This window comes from Stegodyphus dumicola, chromosome 5, assembly GCF_044657685.1.
Source record: "Stegodyphus dumicola isolate Sdum_Otavi_A_Nest chromosome 5, ASM4465768v1".
NCBI lineage: Eukaryota > Metazoa > Arthropoda > Arachnida > Araneae > Eresidae > Stegodyphus > Stegodyphus dumicola.
Genome location: NC_140772.1, coordinates 128,885,823 through 128,898,518, shown reverse-complemented (window position 1 = coordinate 128,898,518; position 12,696 = coordinate 128,885,823). Strand labels below are relative to the sequence as shown.

General features: G+C 31.8%; 1 protein-coding gene across 1 annotated transcript in view; it reads left to right on the top strand.

Moving 5' to 3' along the window:
• The first annotated feature begins 4,463 nt into the window (after nt 1-4,463).
• LOC118189456 (uncharacterized) overlaps nt 4,464-12,696 on the top strand; it is a 76,803-nt gene continuing 68,570 nt past the window's right edge. Inside the window, exon 1 of the mRNA XM_035360058.2 lies at nt 4,464-5,721. Within this exon, the coding sequence (XP_035215949.2) occupies nt 4,569-5,721 (1,153 nt within the window). The 5' untranslated portion in view covers nt 4,464-4,568. The remainder of the gene's footprint in view (nt 5,722-12,696) is intronic.

Genomic DNA, 12,696 nt, shown 5'->3' with positions numbered 1-12,696 from the left:
TATACGACATAATAATAAAATGCAAACCTAACTCTTACTATTAAAATTAAGTCAAATACTTTAACTACTATAATTAACGTTTTTATGATAATGTCATTAATATGTAGACTGTGCTGCGGCTTATGGCACTGGTGTTTAATCTTTGCGAGTACTTGAAAATATGGTGAAATTCTCAGTTCAAGGAATCAGGCGAAAATTTAAAAATAGTACATAAAAGTAATTATCATTAATTTATCAAAAATTCTTTTATATTTATTGTTAACATTAGTATTTTTCTTTAAATTTATTAATATTTAAATTATTTACATTACTTTATTATTATTAACATTTACTTTAAAACAGCAAAACAAATCATGAAGTATTATATGTTTACGATATAAGAAAAGTTTACATTCTTCCGCTTAAGCAAAACATTATCTAAAATAATTTAGATATTTATTTCTTCCATTCTTTTTCTTTTACGTTTTATTTGTTTCGACCCATTGTTAATTATTCACAAAACTTCATTACTTGCTTCTTTGCAAGATTTGGATAGAAGTTCATAATTTCTTGTTACAGTTCTGAAACAATATGAAACAGTTTTTGAAATTTCTTTTCGTTTCTGAAAGCTCAGTTCTTAGTCCCTCTGTAAATTTGTCACCGTTCATACTTTCCGCTCCTGATCAATGTTAACAAGAGTGTTGTCTCTCACCTCTTCAGGATTGTGATTCAATTGTAGAGACATCAGGTAATTTTTGGAAGCAGAAGAGATGAAAAATTAGCAACCGCCTTCGCCGGGAATCGAACCACGGACCTCTGGTATACCGGCCTAGAGTGCAGAGCCACTACACCACGAAGGCACGCTAGGAAAGCGGGAGAAATTACCTTATACACTAATTCCTTCACTTAACCCAGTTTTGTCAATAAATGTCCACCACAAGTTCCTTCGCGGAAATTTCATCAATTGCTTTTATTATTTGTCGCGAGACTCTGTATCGGAAATTCTGATGATATGCTCAATTTAAAACTATTTTGCGATATTGCTCTTGAACTGAATTTTATGGTTTAAGTGCGAAGAAAATGATATTTAATAAATAAAGATAACAGACAAAATGTTTAAAAAAAAAAAAACCGCCCTTTGGACGTAATTTAAAATCTGAAACCTTTCAGATTTTCTTTTCTTTTTATTTATTTATTCCTTAAGCCCAAAAGAGCAGTTGCCCAGAAGGGCTATTAATTTCGTTTTGGCATTTTTGCGTTGGTTCACTATAAACGGCGTTTCACATTTCAAATTGTTGCCACCAAATATTAGACCTCTGCATTATATTTAAAGAAATTAAATAATGAAGAATCTGCATGAATGTAAGCACTGTGAAAAAATAACGGTACCTATAAACATCAAATTTTTAATAACGTAGTCTTATGGGCATCTGGAAGCCCAAAGTTGAAATTTAGAATTTGTTTTATTGTCTATTTCATATTTTGTAACACTTCAACGAATTTTTGACTTACAAACTCAACGATTTCAAAGCGAGCAATGGCAACACTTTACGAAGGAAAAAAAATATATCTCCAGCGCGCGAGCCTGTGTATCAGAAATTCTAAAGATATGCTCTTCAAGTGGGAAGAAAATGATATTTAATAAATAAAGATAATACACAACACGTTAAAAAAACGCTCCTTTGAGAGTAATATAAAATCTGAAAGCTTTAAGTTTTATTATTTAATTATTTATTTTGTGTGCAAGGTGTGCAAATGCTTATCAATTACAATGGTTAAAAAAGTGCAATCTGAAAAGCTCAAGTTGAGTATAATAGGTCTCGTATGACTGTATGAAGAGCAACAGAAATTTAGATTTAAGAGAAGTTTGTAATGTAGTTGTTTTGTAGCGCGGAAAAGATACTTTCCTTATAAATGCATATGCTATGACAATACAAGAGGAACGATCAACGTTCATGGCAGCAGCATAGTAGTAAAAAATCTCATGTGTACACCACATGACTTCCTTGTACGGAATATTAAATTATACGCATTTTTTCTTGCATTTCATGTAATCTTATTGGATTGAATTAAATCTACTTCGCCGACAGCACATAAACATAGAATAAATGCATTCTTTAAAATTCACTCTAGTATTTGTTTACCATAGCGACATTCTGGCGCTAGATTCACTTAACAGTATTAACTTATATAATAATTAGTTAACTTATATAATAATTATATAACGGAAACTAAGTTAACTGTTATATAATCCAATAATTATATAACAGTTAACTTATACATTTCGTTCATATTATAACTCATAATGCACAAAATTTATATCATTTAAAGAATAGAATTATCTAATCGCTGCCATATATACATGTTCTATTCAAATACTATAATAAAGCTAGAATGATGTATAAAAGAAATTAAGCAAACAAAACAAAAAAGAAACAGTTTTTCACAGACGATTGAGTATTTCTCATTTAATTAATTCAGTTCTCACTTCGCGAGAAGGCTAAAATACATAAAAACTCACAATATCTATATTAAAAATTACGAAGTAAATCTTAAACACTTATTTCCTGGAAAAAAAATCCAGAAAGAATTAAGCATGATTTAATTGGCAATAATAAATGAATGCATTATCTTTGTTGTTGTGAAGCTAAGTTTCTCTAGATTGGCAACAAATCTACTAGTCTCCTGTTTCAAATGTAAACATCAATGGCCGCCATAAAAAAAAGGCCTAGCGGCACTTAGATAACTTTAAAATTATTGATAATTCTAAAAATATTTCATACAGATTTACTAAAGGCATAAAAACCTTAACCGGAAGATAAAAACAACATAATACAATCCTTTTTAAAGCAAAAAAGGAACAATTTACAAACATATAAGAGTAAAGAAACTGAGATCACTGAGCCGGGTAACAGAGCGGATATGTATATAAATATATTTATATACGTCTGATGCGACCGATTGCAATCAAAATGCGAGGTGCACATCTACATGTTATAACAGTCCTATATACAAAATTTCAACGTTCTGAGGCTACTCGTTTTTGAGTTATGCGAGATACGTACGTACGTACGTTCGTTTGTACAGACGCCACGAAAAATTCTCTTCAGAATTAATTTTAAAGCAGTTTTATAATTTTTTTGAAGGAAAAGAGTATTTTATTCTGTCCTTACGTACAGATATCACGCAAAAACATCGTTAAATTGCATTCGATAGCGGTCAAAATGGATATTTTCATTGAAATATGCTACCTGAAACTTTTCGCGATTACAATATTTCCTTTTTACTTCGTACAAGGAAGTAAAAATGAGGAACTAAAGGAAAAGATCAGAGTTAGATTACTGAACCAACTTTTTTTTTTTTTTTTCGAAAACTTATTTATGTTAATTTGGTTTTTAATGCATAAGAACATTTTTGTTGTTTAATGATTAAGTACAGGAAATTAAATATGAATCATCTTTTTTTAACTTCCTAATATTCTATAATTTTGTTTAAATTATGTTAGATATCATATTTTATTTTTCAGTGCATGATAACAAATAATTTTGGTTTAAATATAAGCAGCTTCATTTTCTTTATTTTTACAGGAATTCGATGACAAAGGACACAATAAGCCCTCGCAAAAATCGTCATATGTAATATTTAATAAAAATCTTCTCTGTCTGCGCATCGAAACCTGACGAATTTTTTCCAAGAACATTTAAAATTTGAAGAAAATATATTAATAATAATATTATAATAGTGGTTATATTATCACGATGTTGATTAGATGGACTATATATAATGACGGTTAGATGATTAGATATGATTAAATTTACTATATATTCTCTATCAAGACTGAAAAATTTATGTCCTAAAATCTTAAGAGCTTCTTTACATTCTTCCATTGAATGACAGACACGCAACTGAACTAATTAAAATAAAAACCGATTAATTAAATATCTTAAGCTAGTATTTTCATAAGAAATTCTAAGTTTATTTTATTTATTTATTTATTTTTACTTTTCATGTATTATAATATAAAATTCAAATTGCAATAGTATTCTGGTAAAATACAAAATTTTTATTTTATTTATTTATATTATTCATGTATTAAAAACTATTTTGTTAGGTTTTCTTCAGTTTTATTTATTTGTTTTCCGCAAAATCAAATTTTTGTCTCTTAAAATTTTAGGATTTTCAGAAAGTTTATTGACGATCACACAATACAATCATACAATTATTAAATAAAAATCATTTTGCAATTAGGAAGAAAACATTCCCTGGAGTTTGTAAAGAGTAACAGTTTTGAGCAAAGTTGTAACATTTAGCAATACATGTATCGACAGGAATTTTCAGAAATTGAGTTGTATATTTCTCGAACTGTGTTTCCTACCGAAAATTTGTTCGATACATTTTCGTTCTCTGCGCTACCGATAGATGGCAATAGCATCATTCTCCTATTCTGACAGGGAGTGGAAAAGCCGTTCACTGCAGCCGAGTCTGTATTCTCAGTGTCATCTTTGCGTTTGGTGGACGGAGAATAGTTCGGTGTGGTGAAGCGTTTGTGATGCTCGACGATCGATTCTTCTCAACTCTTTCCTATCAAGATGGCGGAATTCAACCGCTCCCTTAGTATCCCAGTTGAAGTTCGAAACCGTTCTCGAAATCATGTATCTTGCCCAAGATGTAGAGTTGATCCTAGTCACATATCTCGCCAGTTCTGGGAGGCTACACGTCCTCCTCCGGATTTGAGCAACAACAATAATGTCCTAGAAGGAAGGACCAGTGGTTATCCTGACTTATGCAGAAGATCTAGCCGCTCTTATACATCTCCCGCTTCTGTACATCAATATCAGAACAGAGGACCTGTCACTACTACAACAGGATTTTACAATTCAAACATCAATTCCGGTTTAATCCGATACTCCAGTGATTCTCATTCCACCCGTTCTGCTGGGGACACTTGGAGAATCAGAGGAATTTTAGAAAATCATCAGCCGGACGTTACTCGTCGAGCTGAATCTAGCATGGGCAGACTGCCCGATGTCACTCACCACACGCAGTCGAATCCGACCAATATTCAACATGCCCGGACACGTTCGGTGCCTGTAGGTGGAGTTTATGATTCTAGGTTACCATCGAACAGTTCTTACGATATTCATTTACAACAACATCAGCCTCAGCTTGTTTCCAGAAGTTCTACTCAAGGTATTATATGTGCTAGAAGTCAGCAAGATGGACTACACCATTCTTCCTTGAATACTACAACAACCAGCAATACACGGCATCAAGTAAATACTTTGCCCCAGCAAAGACAAGAACCTTCTAATTCCGCAAATCTACAGTGGAAAAGAGACCCACCAACATCGAATAGTAATACCACTGCCAGTCCATGGGTGACAAGGAATGCTCAGATGGACAGACAACTGAGTAACACCCCTAGCAGTAGTCACCATAATGCCAACAACAGTCTAACTTGGTCTAATCAACAACAGGCTAGCAGTAGTTGCTGGAGGCCGAGCACTGTGACTTCTCCTTCGCAAAATGTATTAAATCAGTGCCCTCTTCCAGATCTGGTGACTCCACGTAGACAAGCCCGTAAACAGTGTTGTGGTTTATTAGCAACGCACAGCGTTGCAATTAGGTGGTTAGTTGTTGTTATAGCTGCTTTAGGACTTTTATGTTCCGTGGTTGGAACGATAGTTGGAGTAGTAAAAGCAACTGGAAGGGAACATCTCACTGTAGCGCTACTTCTGATAGGTATGTTTTAAGTTATCTTGTATAATACAATTCAGTATTGCTATTATTAAGTGCAGAATGTTCATTTGATTATTTTATTTAGATCAAACTGTAAACTTACTTTAATTGCAAAATGGAAAATTATCTTTTAAATTCTAAATGTTTATCATCTTTTAAATAATATTCAAACCAGGAGAGTTATATATTTTTAATTTTTATCATCATTCTATAGAACATGTAAGTGCATCTAATACTATGACCTTTCATTCTCTGTGTAAAACGTTCATGCAGAACCAGAAAGTTGTACTCACACAACCAGAACGGTGATCAGCTAGGAGGCGGAGGTCAAATACGTTTTATTTTCTGTTGTATTTTTTATTTTTTCTGTTTGAAAGAAACTAGAAACGTTCACATTCAGCCTTTATTGTGCCTTAAAGGGAATTATCTGATAATTTAGCAAAGGCTAAACTCTTTTACGAAGACCTTGTTGCCGAATGTATTTAAATATCCCGCAAAACTTCTATTTATTTATTTATTTCTATTCTACTATTATTATTATGATTATTTATATTATTATTATATTAGAATTTTCAGAACTATTGTATGAGTGAAATTTCATTTTCAATTACGTCGAGTATTTTAATTTTAAGGAAGGAAACAATGCTTCTAAAAACATTGTTTTAATTGTAATAAAATTAAAACTAATAATGAGTTTATTTGATTTAATCCCTGAGAGAATAAAATTTAAACGTGAAACAATTTTTAAAAATAATTAATTTCTAGGAATTGCCAATGGATTCCATTTACGATTTAACTAAAGTCCGACATTTTTTTGTTTTGGCATGGTAGATTCATTAAATAGTATAGGAAGCGCTCTGTTTAGTGTTCGTGTCATTTAGAATGTGTTTGTATGAAGTATGCGAAATTTTCTTACAAATACTCTAATAATTGTACATTACAGTATATTATGTTTTCGCTCAGAATATTTAAATTATATATATAATATTTTGATGTATTTGTATAGAATCAAATGTGAATATGAGTTTGGTTGAAAAAAAAATGGTATATAGATAATCCTGACAATTAGACAAATGAGTATGCTTTTAATACATATTTTCTCTAAAAATATATGTATAAATGGATGCTTAAAATTTTTGATGGCATCTTTTGTTAGCTCATATATAGCAATTTATACTATTAGCAGTTATGAAGCTTGAATTATTTAAAATTTTTAATGCGATGGGTTTTATAAATTTTGGGCAGAAAGTTGTTTTGGTTAGAATGTATGCTTATCTTGTTACAATGTATGCTTACTTTGTTACAGTGTATACTTATTTTTGCTACATTTATGACACATTTATAACAACAAAAGAGAAGAAAATTTGAAGAAATACTTTTCTGCATACATTTAGGAAATAGTTTAAGAAATTTCAGATAACATTTTTCTTCTGGAGTTTAATAGTTTAGTCCTGCATCATTGAAGATTCGTATCGCATGCGTAATCAGAAGGGATATAGGTGCGCAGCTGTAAAATAAGGGTTACATCTGCCCCGGTCACCTGGCACGCATGCGTCGCGCGCCGCGTGTCAGTCCGTGACGCCCCTGCATGCGCCATATGCAGAGTAACGGATATCCCTTTAGCTCGACAGCTGATGCGTTTATATTTAATTCCGGGCCGGGTGTTTGATTACGTTCTGGCTGAACCCCAATTTCCTAACCTTGGGAACAATGATATAATCGTTATCCATTCAGATCACAGAACTAGGCTGCTGTAATGTGCATGGAGGTTTAATGCGGGAAGCCTTCTGGGGTCTAATTAGACATGGAACCAAGCTGTTTTAAACATCAGCGAAAATAGATGCAATTATTTATGAAAAGTGCATGCAAGGTTACGCCACGATTTTCTGCTATATATAAAACATATATATATGAGGGCAATTTTTAAAAATACTCTTTTCTTTGAATTATTAAATTGTTTAAAAAAATGTAAAAGTAATCGTCACATTTAACACTTACTTTTATATTATTGTTTCTAATATTTTTTACCAGTTCCTATCGTTAGCCGTATTGCTATATCTAAAAAATCTATTATTTCTAATTTTTATAAATATTGCAAATAAATTAATCTACTTTTTATCATTTACTAATGTACAAAAAGCAGAAAATTTAGTAGAATCTTCTTTTACATTTTTACTCCTAAATTCCCTCCTTTTCCCTCGTGGATACTTATATCCCCTCTCTTTACTATAAAGAAATGCACACCAGCTAAAAACCTGTAAATATTCTTGCGGAATAAAGTAGCATGAGTTGTTCTTTTTTATAAAATTAATTTTCCGTTAAAAGATTTCAAAGCAGCTTAATATAAAATTAAAATATAAAGAGAAGATGTTCCCTTTTAAAAATTATAGCCGTATGTTTTATATAGAAGGATAAATATTTTATAGATAATGATAAATTTAGTAATAAACTTAACCTTTTATTAGTCTTAAGTTTTAATTATTCGAACTGTGACTAGTAATCTTTTGTCTTCATGATAATTAAAAACTTGAATAATAATTTTATACTGTAACAAAAAGAATGACCCATAAGTTTTGCAGATCGTCTTTGCGAATTCATATTTCAGGATTCAAAATTTTTGGTTATAATCGTAAATTAAAAATTTGATAGCATTTTATCTATGCTTGTTTGTGAACTGGTGTTTGATTAAATTTTGTATGTCGAAATTTTACATGAACATAAAAATGTGATTGAGATTTTCTTTCTGTTAAATAACTTTTCCCAAGCTTAAAACCCGTAGTATATATTATTGCATTAGTTTTTCGCGGGAAAATACGTTGTTGCCATCTGGTGTTTCGCATGAGTGAGAAGTGTTTCAATAGAATCACTCTCTTTTATATACGGTAGTAGGCGAGCATTTAATAATAAAATTCTGCGTCATTTGTTACTTGTTAGCGGAAATGATGTGGGGTAGATCCTGTTTATTTATTTACTTATTCAAGTAATTTTCATATGTGTGCAAGTACTTGCTTAAATATTTTTTAAATATCTTTACTTGTAATTTAAAAAAAAAGGCTTTTTAACATGCAGTTTTTACGATGATGTGTGTACACTAATAATATAACTTCCCGAAACCATGGGAAACAAAGCTTAGTAACAGTAAAGGTTAACAAAAATTAGTTATAATAGTAGATTTTATAATTAATTTCTTGATACTGCCATACTTTGAAACGAACGTTTAAAAACAATAAATGAAATCGTTATGTTAAATATGATGTTAAACATCAAGAGCAACAAAGCGAACTGCTTTATCTTTCTCCAGTTTTTAAAAAATATTTTATATGAATGAAGATAATTAATACTTTGTAATCAGTACAGTTATTAGCGCGGAAAAAAGATCCAATACGTAAAGTGTGAGATTTCAGAAAATTTTTAGAAAGTATTGTACAGAAATATCACTAATTTGGAAAAAAAAAAAAAAAAAAAAAAGTATTGAAAATAATTTTTGCAATATATTAATTAGAGACTGCTATTGTCAGTGATTAATCCTGACCTGTCACGCTCATATCAGTCTCTCTCTATAAAAATAAATGCTTCTTTATCTTTTATACAAATCTACAGTTTAATTCCAATCATTATGGCTATAGACTTTTGCTTTGTAAAAAAAAAAAAAAAAAAAAAAAAAAGTTTTCTGAAAGTAAACTAACTACTAAAAACGGAGGCATAAAAATTGTACAAATTATTAAAAAAAAGTGCCATTCTATGTGGATATTTTTGTATGAAATATCTATAATCTTGCCTGTATTTTAATAGAGGATTTCTGAAACGCAAGTTTGTTATTTTTTCTTTTATATTTTCATGAGTTGATTTATTGTAAACATTCATTCTTTTCGATCTCCGTCAATGGAACATTTAATTAATAAAAATAATTTGTGTAGAAAAAAAAAAAAAAAGTTCCTTTCTTTCCCAGACCCACTTTTTTTTTTTTTTTTTTTTCTTTTTTTTTTAATCGAACTACGTTTTACCATAGATTATCTGAAATTACGCCTTAATACAGTAGATTACCCCAATTAACCGAGATAATTTGGATAAGCAAGAACTCAGATAACATGGATTGATACAAAGAAAATTGCAGGTACATAGCGATATAATATATCGGTTTATTGAGAATACTGCCGTATTCTAAGCACACTAGGGCTATCTAGCCTAAGGGGAGGGAGGATTTTCTAAGGGAAACGGCTCGTACACACGTTGCACATGGGGAAAACTCACATTTGCAGGATTCGAACCTCGGACCGAACTACCAGTGTTCAGCGATTTTACCGCTCGGCCGCTGGTGGGCCTACGATATTAGATATATGTACAGATATATATATATATATCCTAGTATTAAATATGATACGTACTTGAAAAATATAAATGAAGTGCTGTGCAGTACACATAGCGTGTCACACATTAAAAAAAAAAAGTAATAGGCTTCTGTTTCATTGTGCTGCCTTTTTTTTTTTTTTTTTCCCCTTCGTGTTGCGTGGATGCCGCAACGTCATAAAGTCGGCTGCTTACGTGACATCTAGCTATTCAGGATTGCGGTTTGAATTATTACTAAAACCCAAATCTACAGATTATTTACCTTTTGAGCTTGGATATTTTAACGGCTTCTTTTTATTTATTTCATTGGGCTCGCATAATACGAACGTCGGTTAATCAAAATTCGGATATTCGGTGTTCTACTGTATTTTTAGTATAATCGCTGTCCTGCTATAACGGGTAAATTTTGTTTAAAACTAGTAAGATTATACTATGCATAAAGCTATGTCAACTATATGGCTGTAGGTAATAACGAAGTTAGCACATTTTTTTTTTAATCCCAATGGCGGGCTGTAACCATTTATAGGCTTTGCCCATTGCTAAGGGCTGGTCAGTTTATTATGGAGGCTTCAAGCTACCGTTACCTCGTATGAAGGGACGGACATTCATGCCTTGTCCGGGATTCGAACCCGGACTCTTCGGTTAGGCAGTCAGAGTCACTAACCACTTTCCCGACTGGGCGGCAATTAGTGTAATGTTGTAACGACCATTCTTTGACGTTGTAACGGCGATACCTCAATGTCACTTTCTGCCTCAATACCAAAAAAACTTAGAATTTTTCTGTGTTTCTGTGTAAATGTCTACAAATTCATATTTTACGAAACCGTAATTGTTTGTTGGATAAGACTTTAGGAAAAGAATGAAAAAGATAGTAAAGTTACATGTATACATTGTTTGTTGGATAAGACTTTAGGAAAATAATGAAAAAGATAGCAAAGTTACATGTATCAAGTAATGTTCATCTTGAAGGTGTAGGGAGATGTATAAAGAGATGCATTTAGTTGTCTGCTGAGAAGAATTTTCTTGTCTTCGTTGTCATAATTCTACTCTTTAATTTCTGGCAGTCCGCCCATTTTCTTTTAACCCTGGCCAAAAGATCATTATTCAGAAGTGAGCGGCTGAGTGAATATTAAATTAGTTGTAACCGAAATCTTAGTGATTACAGCTGGAAGGACCCTTGCAAAGATTTTATTTTTAGCGTATTCTGGTATAGGTACATGTGACGTAGTATGGAATCATCTTTATTTTGAAACCTATGACAGGGTATTCTGATATTCTGATGAGTGTAAAAGAGTACGGTAAAAGCAATCTGCAGTCATTTACAGACATGAAGTCGATTGTGAACAATAGTTTATTTTATTTGTTGCATGTTAAGTTACCATTTCACCCAAAATATGATTTAAAGTTGAAATGTTCTATGAAAAAGTGCTAAGTATTAACATTCGCCGTATGTGTAATAAGCATAAGAAGGTGAAATTCCAAAGCTATACCTCTACGAAAACAAACAACCAAACAAAAAAAAAACAAAAAAAAAAAAAAAAAAAAGCATATCCGGTACACTTCAGCTAAATTTTTTCGGCAACCACACAAAGAAAAGATTTTTGAAGTACACGGAAAAATACATCATCCAAGCATTTGCTGGAACTCAAACAATTCAGACAGAATGAGACTTGAGCTGAGAGGTCAAGGGTCAGGCACGAAGCAGAGAATCGTGCCCTTACCTGTCCCTGGCCCCATCTCATCGCCACTCCGCTCACTGATTCCCATGGATTTTGTTTCACTCCCCTCTTTCCTCAACCTTCGGGCATTTTCGCGCTCTTTTCGAACATTGTAAAGGAAAAGAAGGGAGGAGCACTTTGGCGCCAAATTTTTTTTATTAAATAATGTCTTTTGATGGTTTATCTATACATTTTATATTTTTTCCCGCTCAATGAAGAAAAGAAGAGCAGGCGATATTCGGATGGGAAAAGTATTACGCACTTTAATTGAAAATTTTCAGCATTCTCATTTATCTGAAGGGGCAGAATTTCAAAACTTTAAAAGCATCGTTAGGGAGCTGTGATTTTCTTGCCATGTTATGTAAGAACGATATTTCGTGCAATTTTTATTGCATTTTAGAACCTCAGAAAACAGCAAATATTTCGGGAGAACTTTCTATCTGAAGAGTCATTTTGCTCTTATAGCTTTACAACTTTATAAATAACCATTGATATAGGAAAAAAATATGATTCACATTATAACTATGATATTGAACCTTCTTTAAGACGATTGCCTTCAGTTCTTTTGTGGTATTGTTTCTCTTAGAGAGGAATGTTTTAGTTCCAATTATGTTGTGAGATATACTAATCGTTTTCAGGAGTTGCTGTCATAGGAAGATGGTCGCCAGGAAAGAATTCGAAGTACTTTTAAATGTTTAATACTTACGGTATTAATTTACTTTAATTTTAGTGTTGCAGTTTCGGTAATAAGACGGACTTTGCAAAATGTTTTTATGGATATTACTTATGGTTTTGCACATTTCCAAATGAGCAGATCAGTGTAAACTCAAACCCTTTTTCTTTCTTTTTTTTTGAGGGGGGGGGAGGGAGTAAAAACTGAAAGTTAAATTAGAATCTAAAGTAATTATATCTT